Here is an 18,689-nt window from a genome sequence, read left to right on the forward strand (position 1 = left end):
TCAGTAAATTGGCTTTGCTGTGCGGCAAAGTGGACCCAAGTTCGGTTCAGTAACAAAACTATTACTGTGTTGCAAAGGCCTTATCTTCCAGTATGACCCATTCACTGCTTCATGTTCTTCTTCCAAATGAAATAAAATGCTGGATGCTTTCAAATCACAGAATTCAAACCTCTGGGTACACAGTTCACAAAAAGGCTATTGCCCCCAAAAAGGATCTTGAGTTTTAGGCAGATACCCTCTTCCTTCCAGTGCTAGTTATCTGGTGTGGGTTTTAAAAACTCACACGTGTAATCTAATTAGGTTTCATAGTCAGAAAAGCCCAAAACCCCTGAATTGTCTCAAAAGCTTTGAGAAAACAACTGGTGAAAGTTCAGCGTTAGAGTAACTGAGAACATTCTGCAAGAGGTAAGAGCACCATACATATTTCTCATTCAAGTGAAGTCCTGTAATCTTGATGGTCAATCTTTCCCCCCTGGGAGTTGGCCTTCTTTATCATCAACTAAGAATTTGACTATCAAAAACAATGCCGGAGTCTAAACAAAGGGGAAAATGTTTTGGGACATGCCAAGAGAAATCTGTTAATTTGCAAGATACTGGACTCTGAGTTTAGGGGTTTATTTTCTTTTGTCTTTACCAAGTCCTAATTTCCTCCTGGCTTCCCCCACACCTTTGTCCGCCTCTACAACGCCAAAGGGTCAGGATCAGAATGCCAGCACAGCAGAGTACTTTCAGCTAGCACGTGGAGGGGGCAGGAAGAGTAGGAGTCTCTACAGCCAATCAACTATACTTTGAATGCCCCCAAAGTTACATCACTGCAGCCACCAAGGCCACAGATGAATCCCATCATCTTTTCAACTGAAAGAAAGAGGAGAAGGATGCACAGACAGCCAGCAATCACCTGAGAGCTTGTTAGAAATGCAGACTCCGACTCCACCTGGACCTACTGATTCAGAATCTGCACTTTAACAAGACCCTCGGGTGCTGGGTAGCACAGTGAGGTTAACTCCCCGCCTCCTTATTCCCCTCTCAGCCTGGCGAATTTGTCCTGGCTCAGATGGGTTCTCCGGCAAATTCAGCTTAAACGTTTTACTCAAAGAGGCCTTCCCAATTCCCAGACTAGGTCAGATATACACTGGATATACTCTGACCCTCTCTCCCATTTCTTTCCCATAGAACTCATCACAACATTAAATAGCATAATTAATGCTTTAGTATCAGTTTTCCTCTCCATGCGGCAAGTTCTGTCTGGGCAACGACTCCGTCCTTCTTATTCACCGCGTAGCCCCAGAGCCCAGAGTAAGACCGGAGACAAAGTAAACATTCAAGAAGTGGGGTTTTTTGGAATAAATGAATGGTCCTAGTATGTATGAAGCACAAGTATCAAGTGCTGGACTATGAGGAGAAGGGACAAAAACAATTAAAATAGGGTCCTTGTCCTTAAGTAGCTTATGGCTTAGTGGATTTTGGTTGAGGCTAACAAACTAAGCTCTCCAGAGCAAGTGGTGCACTCACAGCTGTTTTTCCTGCTTCTCTGCCAAATGACAACAGGTAGCCCGAATGTTCTCCAAGGCCTTCCACGGACTCCCTCCCTAGCGTGACCAAAAGGCCAACATGTCCTCATTAACCCTCCCCTCAAAAGATTCTCCTGGCCCAGAGTTCAGCACCTCATCCAGCCTTCTCTCTCTGCCTTCTAACTCGACGTCTAAATGACGTCTCCAGCATCATTTCATTCTCCCCTAAGAAGTTCGTCTTATCTCTGGGAACGCTTTCCTTCAACCCGTTTTCTTCATTAGCCCTCTTACTATAGGATGTCAAATTTCCCTTAAGAATGTCTTACCCAACTCATTTCCAAACACTCGATTATTTCCTGTGAGCTGTCAGGTCTATTCTCAACAGAAACCACTCAAATCTATATCCCAGACCACACTGGAGAAACCTCCCAATTAACTATTCAATTGTCTTCCCACTTCCCTCAGACATTTCCCATATCCCCCAAAGAGATACTGTCTGAACAAATGCTGTCACCTCTTCTCTGAGTATACACTCCATGATCTGGTATTTATTCTTGTATAATAGACAAGAATCTCTTGACAGATTTACATCCCAAGACCAATATCCAAATACTAGCGTAACAAAAACATCTAAATGCCTAAACTGATAGCAATGAGAGAGTAACATTTTTTCATTTTATCTCTAGGAAAGAAGCTTGCAGAGAAATGTAAGTGGAAGCAAAAAAACATACCAACAGGGAGAGAAGTGCTCAGTGGAGAAGACAGAAACCATCAAAGCAGCTCACAGATTCTCCAACGGGCTCAGAATCCAACCCAGATCCCAGCTGGAGTACAGTACTGCCACTAAAAACATCAAATTCTAGACCTACGACTTTGTAAAGGTCCATTCTAAGCACTGTTTGTGAACGAAGTATTACAGGCGTTTTCAGGTGCTAGTCAGGAATGGGATCAGAAATTCCACGGGCCATGCCTTCTGAGTATTTTCCACATCCCAGCCTCTGAGGTGGGAAGTCCCATAAAAAGGCCGGCAGGACCCCTAGGCAGGGCCTCTGCTCTTCTCCCAGCACAGTCCGGTTCCCTGGCCCACAGGCTCTCTCACTTTTTGCCTCTAAAGCAGCTAACTTACACCTAAAATTTTATTGGTTCCCTGAGCTCATTTCTGATTGGTTATTTCTCTCACTCCTGATTGGTCTATTTCTACAAAGCTTGTTCCTGGTTGGTCAACTTCTGTTATACTTCATTTGCATATGATGTTGCAAAGTGTAAAACTGGCAGCCCATAGAACGCCTGTGTAAACCTACAGACAGGGTCCAGGGCTTGAAGTGTTAACTCCTCTGGGCCAGCTGGGGTAATAAACCTGAGTTCTCCAACTCTCTGAGTGCTGCTTGGTCTCTTGCCCAGATCCAGGTTGCTGTCACAACTGGGCCGTAACAGCGTAACACATTTTTCCGCAACACCTGTAGCAGTGTTTATCAAACAATGATGGACTGGAGCCCTAGTCCACAGATTTGGTTTGGGGACTATACGAAATTTTAACACTTCAAGTACTTTAAAAAGTCACTTTTTTTTTTAATGTTTCAAAATATTCACTTCTAGGGCACCTGACCTCAGCCTCTTTGGTGGGTTTCAAATAACAATGCCATTTTTCTTGTTCACATACACTTTGCATACATGCCCACTCTGCGTTTCTGAACTGCTATACATGTGTGAGAGGAAGGTTGAAGATCTTATTTCTCCCAAATTTATGTACTGGCACTGCAGGGACCAGAGACAATTCCCCAAAGACGGAGTACGCCTTCTGTGAGGGAAGCTCAAGAAACAAATATTCTGATGGCAAAGACTTCTTCTCCCTTCAGGGGTAAATGGAGGTGATGTACCGGTTGCCAAGGAAGGGTGGAGAGACCTACAATCGTATTTCAGGGGTTCCTCAGTTCCCAGGGTCTGTGGGTCCAGCCCCCACCCCATCCCCAACTCTGACTCCCGTCTCCTCCCCACCTCCAATGCTCAGAAGAAGGAGAGGCGCAGCCACGATTCCTGACCCTGGGCTGGGGAGAGTCCAGCCACCACTTTCCTAGCCTCGATGGCTGTAATGGCTGGCATCTCTTATTTCTCCTCACGGCACCATCACCGCCACCCTGAGCAAAATGGACAGTCTACAAAATACAATCATAATCCAATGATTAAAAGGGGGTAGGAGACCTGTGCCAGATACAGCTAAGTGAAAGTGTATCAGAGATCTTGCAGAAATGACTGCATTTACTGTTCCTTGGGCTTGCTTTCTCAGACCTACTGTACATAGCCATGGGAGGCTAGATGATTGAGCCTAGTACTCAACACTGTTCAGAATGAATCATCTCAAGAATAACTGATATATTTATTGTGGTTTATACGTAGGACTGACTGCAAAACTTCGGGAAGTCAGGTGACTTCTATGCTACCCATGAAAAGCATTAATTTTCCCATTTTATTATCCAAACTTCTTTGGAAACTTATCCTATTTGAAATGTTGACAGTCAATTTTAGATGTCAAAATAAAGAAGTGCAAACCACAAATCTACCCTAAACCTTTTTGACGTCATTTATTGCTAAATTAATGTACCATCCCAGGGGTCTCCCTACCATTAAAATCCTACAGAGACTACGAAGAAGTCCCTTATCAAATGACACAGCCGGAGATTACAAGTGATCATTCCTTCCCCACTCAAAGCTGGTGCCCTGGTCCGCCCCCATCCTCCACCAGGATGCAGATTCGTAAGAAATTCACCCAAAGGCTGCGTAACCGCGATCAGGAATTTGCTTGTGATATCTTCACTGCAAGTACTGCCCAGAAGAGACCGTGCCCCCATTTTTATTGAGAATACCAGTAACAGTCTACTCATACCACTAAAACCCAGCTCTGTGATTCTCTCATCTTTTTGGGGGGAGGGGAAATATTCTTTCCAATGAATAAGAAAATAAAGGAGAGTCTTTAATACATACAGCATAGAAATTTCATGTGCAAGTTTATGGACAGCTCAGACTCACGGGGCACATGTTTAGCCTTGTGCCACCAACCCCTTTTAAAAACCCATTTTCCCTGTTCCTTAGAATCTGAGTCCTAAGTTTATTATTCTCTCTACATAGGCTTTCAGCTTCTCCGGTTGATAATCAAAGAAACATCTCTTCTTCTGAAACGAGAGTTAAGAGAGGTACTTTCACTAAGAGCACCAATCCGAGAAGGCTTAGGACTCAAGTGGCAGCCGAGCGCTCTGGCTGGCGGCCGCGCACTGCCTGGCTCCCGGAGGCATTCCTCTCGCGCCCGAGTGGAGATGACTAACACAGGGGCAGGGCGGGCTGAGCCGGGAGCTGGACCTATGCCCCACCGAGAGCCTGCGGGAGCTCCCGGGAGATTCTAAAGCTCTCACAGGAGAGGAGTTTAACAAGATAACTCGGCTTTTAAGTAACAGAGGCAGCCTCCTGGCCTCCGGGCTGTGAAAGGGCTCACCCGCCAGGAGTAGTAACACAAGCAATTACTGCACACAGAATAATAGATCTCAGTGGGATTCCAGGACCCAGGTACCGGAGTCTCCCTCTCACCTGCACAGAGGGAAGGAAAGGGAGGAAGAAATGCCCCACTTTCCATGAAGACCTGGGAGAATCCTATTGGGTAAGTAGATAAACAACACTTGGCATAGTAAGTCATTGTTTTGCATTGTTGCCAAAGATAAAAATGCACCTGGTATTAAAGGCTATATGCACCCTCCCTCTCCTGGAACAGAATTCATAAAGTTTAAAAGTTCCCTAAGTTCACATTCCAGAGACCAGAAACGCAAACCTACCTTGTTCCTTTCTCTACCACCAACTTCCAGCAAGCCTTCCTCAATTCAGGCAAGTTGCCTTTAACTAGCACATTGACTGCATATTGCTCACAGCTGCTTTCAAGAACGTCTGAGTATTCCCACCTGTACCTACCCATTTCTACTGCATTCTAGCTCATCCGTTTTATTCCTCCGCCTGTGTCAAGGCTTGTCACCTTCACCATCTCCCCAGAAGAGATGTTTAAAACAAAGAAACTGATCTGAAAATACCACATCTGATTTTTCCAGCCCATCCATTCTCCAAGAAAACCTTCAGTAATTAGAGTCACAAGTTCCCCTTTTCACCATAAAACTAAGCTACCTGCCTCTGTTTATCAGGAACATTTTAATGATACTGACAACTAAAATCTTACCAGCCCAAAGCTTTACCCAGAATCAGGGGCACAGCCTGGTCTCAAGCCTGGAGACCCCCCCTCCTCTCAGGCCACCCTAGATGCTACTCACAGAACATCTACCTCCCATTTAATTGGCCTCTGAGAACTGTGCCACCCGACCTTCTTTCTCCTAGATTTGACTCTTCTTACTAAACCCGCTAAATACACATCTTATCACTCAAATCGGGACACTTTGAGAGTGCAAACGGGCTGTTACTGACGATATAATCATGCCAAGATAACAGCCCTGGGCCGACTGGGGTGTAAGTCGCCCTGCCCTTACAAAGGTAGAGGCCAGATAAGCAGCGGTTCCTTGCAAATAACCCATTTATGCTGGTTCTACATATTGTTTCTCTCTGGGAGACTGCCAGTTTGGGGCACTGGTCCCCCAAACAAGTTTGGATTACCTAGCCCATCTTGGGGCAAAGATAATAGAAAATGTTTTACATTGTAGTGGAAAATTCTTTCTAAATATATCAACTTCATGTTTTGACATGTTTTTTTTTTTCCTGGGGGGCAGGGGCGGGGAGGCAAAGTGCAGGCTGGTCCTAACGTACCAGAAACTAGAGGGCTGCTGGGAGGATAGGGCAGGGAGTCCAAGGGAGCCTCAATTAGCCACACCTGTGTCGCTGACCCACCACTAGCATTCACATAGACAGCTGCGCTGCTCCGTTCCATGCATTACTGAAATTTGTTTCATCTTTCCTAAAGGTTAAATAAATGAATGATACCCCCAAAGCTCAGAAGGTTACACATTTTCTGGTGCCCATATTTCTGCTAAGCCAGGGGTTCCCAGACCAGTAGCTTCCCTCCCCCCTGTTAGTTAATTAGGGACTAACATGCTATCCACTTTTTATTTTTGCCAAGGACATTAGAAAAAAACAAATGCCATCACATTACTTACAAAATAAAGGACATTTTAGTCAAAAATAATAATCTCAAAATTAAAGCCAGTCCTTCAAATTGAACAATCTTAACATCACAAACTTACCAGGTGCCCTTGTTCCTCTCACTCTGCCTCAGTTCCATTTCCATCCCTGTCCAAGTTGGGGACAGATATGGAAAATGCTGGACTACCAACACCAGTCAATGGTCAGGACACTGCCTTCTCTTTTCACCAGCAACAGCCCCATGAGGTGAGCCCTGTTATTATGCTCATCCACAGGCAAAGCTGGAACTTAGAGGGGTAAGATGACTTACCCAAGGTTTTCTGGCTAGTGGTCAGTGGAGCTAATGATCTGAACCACAGACACCCCAGAAAACCAGTTCAGTTCTGCTCAAGACACAAGTTATGTCTGTTTCCCAGGGTGTGGGCTTGTTTAAAGAACAAAAACAAAAACAGAAACTATTTTAGGTGGTATATAAGCCCTGTATGTACCAGCATTTAATATTTATACATAAATAAGAGCTATGCCGTCCCCTTTCAACTCTCTTTCAGTCCTTCCTATTAAATGAAGGAGACAGTTTCAGTTCGGTGGCAGGAAGCCTTTCACACATCTCTAGCTCTTATTAATCACAACTTCCTTCAGAGCCCTCTGCAAAACGCAGTACCTGCTAGAATTTAATAACTGTTTTGTTTTCACTGTGCGGTTTTCTTTTTTTTAAAAGTACTTTCTAGTAAGTAACAACCAGTAAATAATCCTGGTTTCCCATTTTCAACAGTGAAATTGCTTCCTTTTAAAATAATATTTCAATTTAAAAAACAGCTGACTGCCCAAAAGATTTTTAAACTAAATAAAATTAGAAGTAGTGTTTCAATACATGCCGGTAAACTTTAGGTAACAGTACTGGACCAAAAGGTTGCAAATAAGACTCCCCTGGTTCGGTCTCTCCAAACAACTCTGAAAATGGCCGGGTTTTCCTGAGCAGGATGTGGTCACGCTTACCACCACCTACCATCCCCACCTTCTAATCCAAGAAGAAAAAGAAAAAAGAGGAAGAGCTATGTACCAGCCTGTAGGAAAAAAAGTCAGACTGTCACAGGACCTTGCCCTCACCCGCTCCTGTCACCTGTAGTTGGGTGGCTGCACACTTCCTTAGCCCTGGAGCTCCCTAGAAGCCAGAGGAAACAGGTAAGGCTTAAACTCTGAGAGCCTACTCTCCTTTAAGTACTAAGACCTTACAGCACCTGGAGGTCTTTAAACAATTAAGCAGTGATTTAAGGATGGCCAGTTGCAGAGCTCTGCCCTCCCCTGAAGAGACAAAGTGGTTTTCAAGGATACTGACTGCGGAAAGAGACTACCAAACGTGAAGTGATTAATGAATAAGGCGATGTTAAGCTGTATTTTGCCCTAAATCTAATCTAAGATGATACCTGTAAGAAATAAAAAGGTGCAGTCTAAGTAAAGCCCTCCTACAACCACCAAAAACATTAAGCACACTTCTAGGAAGCCGTCTTACAAAAATGCCGACACAAGAACACCAAGATTTACCAAAGAATGTCCATATATCAACAGGAAAAAATGGATAAGTAAATACACTCGAATGATGGAATATTCCTCAGAAATTAAAGAATGAGATAGATGTATAATTATGACATAGACAGTTACAAAAATTAAAAAAAAAGAAAGTTACAGGACTCATTATGACCTAATTTCTATTTCTTTAAAAAAAAAAAGGGTGTATGTATCTACAGAAAAAAAACTGTAGGTATAACTGTCTGAAGTCTTATAAGCAAGTACTAAGTCCAAAATTTAAATATCACTAATTATGAAATTATTAACACTAGACGGCATTCACCTGAGCCTTTGGAAGGACTTCAGGTATGAACCAGAAAACTGTTGGTCAAAATGAGGAAAGGCCACCAAGGAACTGCAAATGTGACTTTTGATCATAAAGACTTCAAACACCTGAGAATTACAAGAAAATGTTATTTCCATCTTAGGCAAGATAGTGGAATAAAAAGTAAAGACTAAGACCACCAAAGAGGTCATGTTGGCTTTTACTGTTGTTCTTGTTAAGAACAGGGCTTATAAACAAGAACCAGGATGGATCCAAATAGACAAACCAAAATGCCCACGGAGGGTAATGACTCCGCCGGATTACAGGAGCAGAAAGCGAGCACAGAATCCTCCTGTCTGGAGATGACACGGAAGACTTCCATAGTACTAATGTGCCAAGTTATTGGTGCCAAATTATAGGAGATCTTGGGAATCTATGCAAATAGAAGGAAAAGTGGCAGATGAGTGTTAAAATGAACATATGGCCTAAATCAGGCACAGAAAACAACAACTTCTCAGCTGTCAGTTATGACCTAGGAATAGGCTCTCAGAGCCACTGCAAATGGACCCCTGAGACGGCAGCCCAATACTGAGCTACAGATTAAAAGCAATGCAAAGTGTCCTGGGAGCCAGCAAGACAAGTGCTAAAAAAGAGAAAAAAAGAGAAGCTACTATCCTGCCTCATATAAAATTATGGTGCACTGGCCCCAAAAACATACACTTCTTTTGTCATGTATGTCCTGCCCCTTCAACTACACATGGCACAGGAGTTATACAAGATCATCAGTGGGTCTCAAATGCCAACCCCGGGGGTCAATTCCAAATGGACTTTCAGAACCACCTAGGAGTGGCTGTTTAAAAACACCGATTCCCAGACCATACTTGGAGAGATTCTAATTCAGTGCCTCAGAACGGCCTCCTAAGTGGTCCTGATTCAACGACCTGTTTAGGAAAGCACCGGGCTTCTTCTCTAAATCTACTCCCATGGGGGCTCGGTGTAGCTCAATGGTACAGCACATGCATAGCATGCACAAGATTTAGGCTCAATCCCCAGTACCGCCATTAAAAAAAAAAAAAGACTCCCAGAAAAGACTTAAGAAAGCTTACAATAAAAAATAAATGCAAAAGAAAAGAAACCATGTGACGAACTACCCAGAATAGATTAAGATGATTCCTATTCTTGAACATTAAATAGACGTGGGAAAGATCTGTAAGACAGTGAGAATGATCTAAAGGAAGAGGCTTTGGCTCAGAACCCAACCAAGCCCCATACTCCCGCCAGACTCCCCCAAACAAGATCAGAGCCAGAATAAACTCTCCCCACGAGCTACAGGTTCCCAGAGTGCCCTCCTCCTCCTCACCCTTCTCAAGACCCGCTGCCCCAGGAGCACGTGGGGCTGTTCTGAAGCAGAGCTGAGACTGCGTAATGTCATGTTCCTCTGGGTCCCGAGTAACCACTTCCACGAGTCTATCCTGACACCACCAATGAAACCATGAACCTCTGTGGCTCAATTCTATCTGCCCTCCACCCACTCCAGTATCTGATCACTTAGTTTAATTCAAACTCTCTGGTCTTTCGCACTAGACAACCCTATTTCAACTAGGACACCTTCTCAAAAAGAAAAAACAAAAAACAAAAAAAAAAAGGAAGACAAACAGAAAATATATTTCATGCAGGATAAGCAACAACCCAAAGTGAAGACTACCAGAAAGTAAGAGATTTCTCAGCTCTTAATTCATGCCTGAAGACATGTAATACAGGGTTTCTTACACAATCACAGCCTTCGAGGACTGCAAAGAGCTTAGAGACAATGAGTCCAACCACTTCATTTGAGAGAGAAGAGGCTGAGAGGTGGACTACCTTACCCACATCACCTGGATGGAGAGCAGCGACATCTGGCCCGGTACTTGTATTCCCTGAATCCCAGGCCAATGACGTCTCTTCTCTGCCAGGTTGTTTCCCAGGAACAATGTTCATATATATTTACTAACTTAAAGTACCATTCCCCAAATCTCCTCAATTCCTCCTATTACAGATGAGGTTGGTGTTACCAGATCATCCCAAGGAGACTACTTCCTTCATAAGGAGAATTTAAAGCACCTCAAAATGTGCTGAGGCACAGAGAGGTGGTGCCTTAAAGTCACTCACTATAAGCATGTAAATGGAGAAAACGCGCCGAGCCCAGATTATATCACAGATTGAACATCTCAAAAATGACATCTGAAAATGTCATCTAAATTTTCATTAGGTTTATTTTCCCTGTAAGTCATTAACTTCCTAATTTTTAAAAAATGCCAACTGAAACCACTGTTCTTTTTTTCCCTAAACATTGGAGCTAAGTGAGAAAAACATAACATTAATTTATCATATTGAGTCTCACTGCAAGCGAAATCCCACAACACTCCATCTGCATCCAATGTTCACAACCTGTGATTCTGCATCAATTTCTGCTGTAGAACAAAAAGCATATGTCAGTCTCCCAGGAGAAGTAGCAACAGAAACAGGGTGGGTATCCATCTCCAAACAAGAAATAGGAGGAAAAGTGACATAAGCCCAGTAAGAGTTGAATCCCTTTACTTCATTCCTTGTCTGTGATGAGAAAAAAGAATTTCCTACAACATTTAGTTTAGCTATTCCTTGAAAAAATGAAATAAAATAAATCCAAAGACCAGATTCCAAAGGATATCCTCTGTACCTTCTGCTAGAACCACACTGTCAGCTGAATTTCTAGTTCAAGCTGGTTCAAGCTGGTTGCAGAATGGGCTGTAGAACCATCTTACCTGGATTCAAAAACCTGGCCAATTTTCTCTTTTGAACTTGCCAATGGAAACTAAACTGTGCACTTATTTCCCAAGTTTCATTCTCCAAGTAAACTGGGGCAGAGACTCACCAAATCATTCACCTGCTTATTACGAGCACTGATCACTATCCGGCCTCAGAAGTCCCCACTCCTGTTAATAAGACACACTGCACGTGAGCTGTTCTATCCTGACGAGCTACTAAATTCCTTGTAGTAATAAAACGCTAGCAGAAGTATAAACACCTATAAGTCCTAGATGCTCTGTAAGTCTCTTGCCTGCTCTTGCCACTTATTTTCTCAGTCAGGTCCCCTCCACTGAAAGGTGGTGACCTTGGGAATGCACAGGACTGGCTGATGGGAAGTCCAAAAACCTTAGTCTTGGCCTGTAAGAAACATGAATATGACCGAAAGCAAGTATTTTTCAATTAGTCTCCCACTGGTTACATTTATTCAGTAGACTTACTGATCACACCAGGATACCAGCCACCATCTCCACTGCCTTTCTGCCATTTATCACCCTGCAACACGTATATTAACAGCTCAAGTTAAGCCCAAACTATTTATGTGGAACACTGAACTTGAAGAAATTGAAGAGCTACTATAAAAACACTGAAGATCATCATCAGTGGAGACCCCAGGACCTTTGCACTCGCATTTCCTCTTCTGGGAACTCTTCTCCTACGGCTGGTTCTCTAATGTCTATCAGATCTCAGCTGAGGGAAGCCTTTCCTAAACACCCTATCTAAAGGCACCACCCCTTCCCTTATTTCCAACCACTCTGTCGCATTCCCCTACCTGAAATCACTCTTATATTATAATGCTTACTTCTTATTTACTTGTTGATTGTCTGTCTCCTCCATGAACCATGAGGACAGTAATCTGATTTACTTTTTTTACTGCTGCTTCTCCAATACCCAGACCGTGCTTCACACAGATGATCAACAAAATGTGTTCAAGAAAGAAAATATGACTGCTCATCATTCTTTATCATTAGTTACTACACGGCAGCAGCCACTGTTAGCGTGACTAGAGCCAGCTGGATGCTTCCTTTTCATAAAGAAAACATGACAGAAAGCCTTTAAGATACAGCAAAAACTTAGTGCCCCTTTACTTACAATTTTGATTGAAAGCTACCATGCTCACCTGCTGGGAAGTAGGCAATTTTAGGACTAGAGGGAAAAGCCTTCCACCCTAGTCTACCTACTTCTTTGCAAATGGCCCTATTAAAATACTGCCATTCAGCGACCTTGCCCCTTTGAGTAGCAGGAGAGTATTTTAAGTAGCTTAAGAAACGTGTTTTTCTTTCAGTCTGCATGAGCTAAGTGCACACAGGAAGGAACAGATCAACAGACTACTACTCTGTCCCCACACCACTCAGGAAAGACACATACTTCTTAGTTCAGACATGGAAGAAACACTTAGCTATAGGCAGCATTTCCTACCGGCTGTAATCTGGAGAAACTTCCACTAAGCTACTCACCACAATGTCTACATCCCGCTTTACCACAACCTGGCAGCCCAAGTCCTTTCGAAGGAGGAAATCGTGGCCATCTCCTCCTACAGGTGCCCTATGCCTTAGTTATCGGGTGAGAATCATGGTTCTTAGCACAAAACCAAAGATGGACAGAGGGATTCTTTTCCCCTCTTAAGTGGGGCAGGGTGAAATGGGGGCCAGGATTTGGAACTGTCCTCCCTCTGGCCTTCCACACCACAAGCAGGGTAAGATATGCTGCTTCCATGGCTGCTTCTGATAAGTGCAGAAAGTTCAAGAACTGTGGCGGATTCATTCTGCTGGGTGCTCCTGCTTGAAAAGACATGCAAACATAGGACAGGAGAGTTACAGAGTGAAGGCACAGAAAAGGGCTCTATCTCCAAAACAGAAATAAATCAGGTCAGTAAAACCAGAGAAAATAGCCATCTCTAAGTAGCTGCTAAGTGGGGTGACTGAATTTTATACTAAATACCCCAAGACTTCTCCCAACCTCTATTTCACATGTGCTGACAATAGTCTGATGCTGCTAAAGTCTAGCAAATTATTCAAACCCAGAGTTAGAATCCTCTAGGGTTTTGAGAATGTATCTGACTTGACAAGACATTTACTTTTCCAGGTTCGATTCTGTCTGCCCACACACCTGCCAGTCTCATCCCAAATCAAAAAATAAAACTCCACCTTCAGTTTTCCATCATCCCCACTGTCTTTCCAGTAACAGAAGCGCTCCACGGTGCTCGTGTTAACTTACTGCCCACCTCCTCCTTAACACATTCCAGAACCCACTCTGTCCCTTTCCTCCTGCTCTCAATAGCAAATGCGGCCTCTACCATCACCATCGTTTGAAAAAACTGGTCAAATGCCAAAATTCTGTACAACTGGATTCCCAAGGTCTGTCTTCGTCAACCTCAAAAAAGGAACACAGCACTTACTGGGACAACAAGGCAGAGACCAGAAGAAATGTGCACTTTCCGCGGCCTTACAACCCGTTCTTTTGCCCAAAAAGAGGAAGGACTAGTATTCCTCTTTACTGCCGCAAACCTCAACCCTAGGCCACCCCAGACCTTCAGCTCACCCTCTGTCCAGACAAACCCGGAGGGCTCAGCCTGAGAGGCCCGCCTCTGGTTAGTCAGGGTTCTAGTTTCTGCCCTGCTCCCCTAAGACAAAAAAGCAGTGACTACTGTTTTCCCATTCATCAAGCTATTTCCTTCACACCTTCCTCTGTCAGAGAGTTCCATCTTCCCTCGCAGAGTTCTTATGAAGCAGTTCCTAGTACCGCTGGAAACGATTACTCTCCAGGAAAATACAACTTTGCTTAGCAGCAGAGCTTCACACAGAGCAATTTGCCAGGGGTCGATTTTTCATTCCAGACAGGCTTCGAAGCCTGGCACAAATCTGCCATCTGCTCTGCAGTTCACTCGGCTTCCCTCCCCTAATCCTTGCCTGGAACTCACCGCCACCCCCACAACCCCTGACCCCTTGCAAGCTTGGTCACAGAAAAAGATCAGTATAGACGACCACTGAGTCTTCAAAGCCTCCTTCCCGATCCCAATGTGTCTTCTACACCACACTCTTTTGCACATTAGGACCATAAGCATCATATGAAGTCACTTACCAAAACAGCAGCCCCGGGATAAGACAGGAGTAAGAAACATCTAATCTTTCCTCGGCTCAATTACAGTTAGCTTCACTTTCCTGCAATTTTGCGGCCGTGCATCACGGGCCCCGCCCTCCACTAAAGTTCTGCCCTGGAGTCAGAGGCATCAGACCAGGATACTGAAGAGCATGTGCTTTGGCAGACAGGCCTGGGTTCAAGTCCCATCTCTGCCTCTCATTACAAACAAAAAGTCCCTGTCCTGGGGGTCAACTATTCTTTCTAAACCTCAGATTACACATCTGTAAAATGTAGCCAATGAGCCTATCTACTTGTTAGGTATTACAAACGAGAGGAAATAAATGGAAGACTCGGCACAAGACAGGAGCCTTATTAAGCAAGTGATTGCTGATATTCAATATCCACCGGGGTAATCTGTGGGCCGGCATGGTCACTCCACAGCATCCAGATGTCCTGGAAGGTTCCAGCATTGGCAGAAGCGAAAATATGTTCAGCTTCATTCTACTCCCACCCAGCAAATGAGAGGGGCCTTTAAAAAAAATTCAGGCCTTAGTAAAGGAAAAAACTCAGAAAGATTCACTCAAGGTTCCCAATCCCACCACCAGACCACCAAGCGCTGCTTTGTTCCTGTGGTGAAGGGAAAGATCAGTGTACGTGAAAAAAGCTAATGAAAGAAGAGCCACTTAAGGATAATCCTTTCAGGGGTCAGGACAATATTTCAAAGAGGTGAAAATATTTGGACCTTGGAAATTCCCTTCTCATTCAGTTTCTGATAAATTTTGACTCTCGGTTTATGTATAAAGGGGAAAAGCAATACTGAAAACCCTTAGAATCTCAGCTGGAGGCAGAATATTGCCTAAGGAATGAATACATGAGAACGGGGGAAGGGGTGTCTTGAAATCTAATTCACACACACAAGCTAAAGAACATTATAATCCTATGAAAGACAATGAACCAAGAAAACAGAATGTTTTTTAAACTTTCTAAACACTGTGAAGCTTTGGGACAAAGTGTCATAAAGAATATTTCAGATGGAAAAGTCAGAATTGCAGTCTGAAATGAATTCTAAAAGTCTGGTCATCACAACCAGAAATTTTGGTAACCATCAAGAAATGTCAGGTTCCAATATTTGGAAGGGTTGTGAGCAGGACAACAGAGTGGACAACTGGTAAAGAGAATTTACACTCCAAAATTACCATGGAGCTGGAGATACATTTTCTTTAAATGAAACTTGCAGGGTTTTAAATTCATAATTCAAGGATGTAGGGAGTGAGGAGATACAAAATCAGGCAGAATCTATAGTATTAGAGCACTAGACTGGGAATCAGAACACCTGGGCTCTGATCCTGACTCCAAGCCAAACCACCGTGACCTTAGGCAAGTCACTTGCCCTCTTCTAACCAATCTCATCTGCAAGGGGTGAAGGAACAATAATGATCACTAAGATTCCTACTGGCCTAACACTTTAAGAGTCAAAAACAGGGGGATCACAAATATGAGGAGCTCTCAGGACTACAGATTTGACACCAGAGGTGGAAGGAAAAAGACAGGAAAGGAGGAAAAGGGAGCGAGAAAACTCGGAGTAAGTAATTGAGCGTCAGTGAAAACATAAAAGCTTCAAGATGGCCAAGTACTCCAGGAGTTCCTTGTAAGAGCAGATGTCAGGAGCTCGAAAAACTGCAAACTGCTCAGCATATGTCAAAATGGACAGGAAGACGGGAGGAACGGAGGACCAGATAACAACGAATTATCCGCGTTAATCAATCAGTAACCGGTCTGTCCTGGTAAACAGCCAGGAGACTGAGTGCGGCGACCACGGAAATCACTGTGACCCCGAATGCCAGGGTGTCCGGGAGGTAAGGTACCAAGGGGAGTCCGTGTCGGGTTGCGTCTAAGGAGGGAATTCCGAGAACGGGTGAAAGTGAGGAAGGGGGCAGAGGAAAGAGGATCTGGGACACCACGCAGGCTGGCGGGAGGGGAAGGAGCCAGCGCCAGACTCCCCGCTCGGTGGCAGGCGGTGGGATCGGTGTCCGGGGCCCCGCTCTCACCATCTTGACGATGCCCCGCTGCACGGTGGGGACCGCGGGTCCCCCGGAGGAGCCGCCGCTCTGCGCGGAGGAGGCCATGTGTAGAGACGGAAAGGCAGCGAGTAAGGCGGCGGGCCGGCTTGGATGTGTCAATGTGTGTGTCGGCGTTGGTGAGAGGCCGCCGCAGAGAGGAGCTGGCGAGAGACCGGCTGCGGACGACGGACGGGACGGACTCGCCGGGCACTCACGAGAGCAGCAGCGGGACTGAGACCGAAAGAAACGCGATCTCCGCCGCCGCCACACGTTCTACTCGCCGCGCAAGCGTGCCAGAGCGCCACCGCCCTCCAGCCAATTAGCGCCCGGAGTCCGCTGGACCCCAAGCCAATAGGCGCCCTGCTCGCGGAGCCCCGCCCCTTGGTCTCAAAATGGGTGGAGAGTTTCAGGAAGCGCTGAAAGAGCTGATTTGCGGTGATGGGCTAAATATAGGGCGGGACTTCCGGGGCAGCGGTAGTAAGTGGTGTCGGGAGGTGTAGTGAGAAGGAAAGGACACGTCAGCATCTGGCTGTGGGGCGCGGTGGGCCATGGGAGCCCCGGGGGCGGGGTCAGCCTCGCCCTCCGGCCTGGCCCCGCCCGCTGCGCCCCGCCCCGCGGGCCGCCTGGGAGCCCAAGTGGATGCCGGTGTTCCGGGAGGGGCACGCGGGTTGTGGAGTGCGGACTGGGAGCCCGAGCCAACGAAGCTGGATCCTAGAGGAATCTCAGTGCTGGTGCACACCGACTTCCGACATTTTACCCAGCTAAAAGTGTGGGACGAACCTGGGAAAGTCTGAACATCGTGAAACCTACGGATGTTGGCCTTGACCCCGAACTTGGCCGGGCGCCTCTCTGTAGTAGGGAGTGTGTCCCCGGTGTCTAGCTCTTGTTAGGCGCTCGAATAATTTTTTTTAGCGTCGGGGGGTGGTGGAAGGAATGAATCTCTTACGCGGGTGATATGTTTGTGCACGGGGCCGAAAGGCCCTCTTTTTCGATCTCTTCCTAGCTGCGCCAGCGAAGTTACGGAAAGCCTTGCTAACACGCACTCCCTGAGCCAGGAGGAGGCAGTCCCTTGATCAAGTGTGAAGAACCCATCCCTTCACCTAGCCCTGGTCTCTTTCCAATAAGGATATTAGGGGGAGGGGGGCGCAAAGCAAAGGCATTTAAATGTTTAAGTGAACGTTGAGAGACAACTAATACTGGTCGAGTGCCAATACTGTGAGGATTATAGGACCTTACTTTCATGCTGTTAATCTTAGTCTTAAAACCTGGCCCTACACCAAGGACATCCATTTCCCCTGTAGCTCTTTGGAAAAGAGGTTATTCTCCAACATTTCATATATCCCAGAGTCAAGTTTTGGGGTCAGCATTTTCCTAGATGCCTAGTGCCTCTTCCATACCATTAATTTGCCACCCTCTTCAAAACAAAAACAAAACAAGACAAAAAAAAAAAACAACTTTATGGAGGCTCATTCCACCTGATTATAGCATTCTCCATCTTACTGCGGTTGTCTATTATTTGCCCCCAAATGCCACCTTGTCATTCACTGAAACTGACACCTCGTGAACACTTTTCCCCACCTAATGATCCTGAGTGACTTCAACATTCATGTGCCTGACTTATCCAATACCCTGGCCTCTCAGCAACTTGACCTCATCATCAGGGAATTTGACCTCTGCACATGTTTAGCTCTCTCTTTAGGACAGGAGAAGCATTACAACTGCTCCCTGGCTAAAATCGTAAACTCAAACATCCCATTCTCTGATCATAATTGCTGTCCTTCTCCCTTCTCAGTTACTTCTCTGATACCTTGTGTTAATTATCTATTGGTGCATAACAGTCTAGCCCCAAACTAGTATTAAAACAATGAGCATTTATTATCTCACAGTTTCTGTCAGGAATCTAGGCAGGGCTTAGCTGAGTGCCTTTGCCTCAAGTTCCCTCACAAGGCTGCAATCAAGGTCTCAGTGGGAGCTGTGATCTCATCTGAAGGTCTCCTTAACTGACTAACAGAGGATCTGCTTCCAAGATCACTCATGCAGTCACTGGCACGATTCAGCAGGGCCTCATTTCCTTGCTGTGTGGGTGTCTCCATAGGGCACACAACATGGTAAGTGGTTTGTATCAGAGCAAGAATGTGGGAGAGCAAGCGAGGACAAGCACGAGTCTTTGTGAACCTAATCTCAGGAGTAACATCTCATCACTTTTGCCATATTCTATTCGTGAGAAGAGTCACTAAGTCCAGCCCACACTCAAAGGCAGAG

The 18,689-nt window shown here is 45.2% G+C and overlaps 1 protein-coding gene across 1 annotated transcript in view; it reads right to left on the reverse strand.

The window, feature by feature from the left end:
• Nucleotides 1-16,719, reverse strand: part of SND1 (staphylococcal nuclease and tudor domain containing 1) — a 379,670-nt gene extending 362,951 nt beyond the window's left edge. Inside the window, exon 1 of the mRNA XM_010947574.3 lies at nt 16,416-16,719. Within this exon, the coding sequence (XP_010945876.1) occupies nt 16,416-16,493 (78 nt within the window). The 5' untranslated portion in view covers nt 16,494-16,719. The remainder of the gene's footprint in view (nt 1-16,415) is intronic.
• Nucleotides 16,720-18,689: the final 1,970 nt, after the last annotated feature.

The sequence above is a fragment of the Camelus bactrianus genome, chromosome 7, assembly GCF_048773025.1.
Source record: "Camelus bactrianus isolate YW-2024 breed Bactrian camel chromosome 7, ASM4877302v1, whole genome shotgun sequence".
Taxonomy (NCBI): Eukaryota; Metazoa; Chordata; class Mammalia; order Artiodactyla; family Camelidae; genus Camelus; species Camelus bactrianus.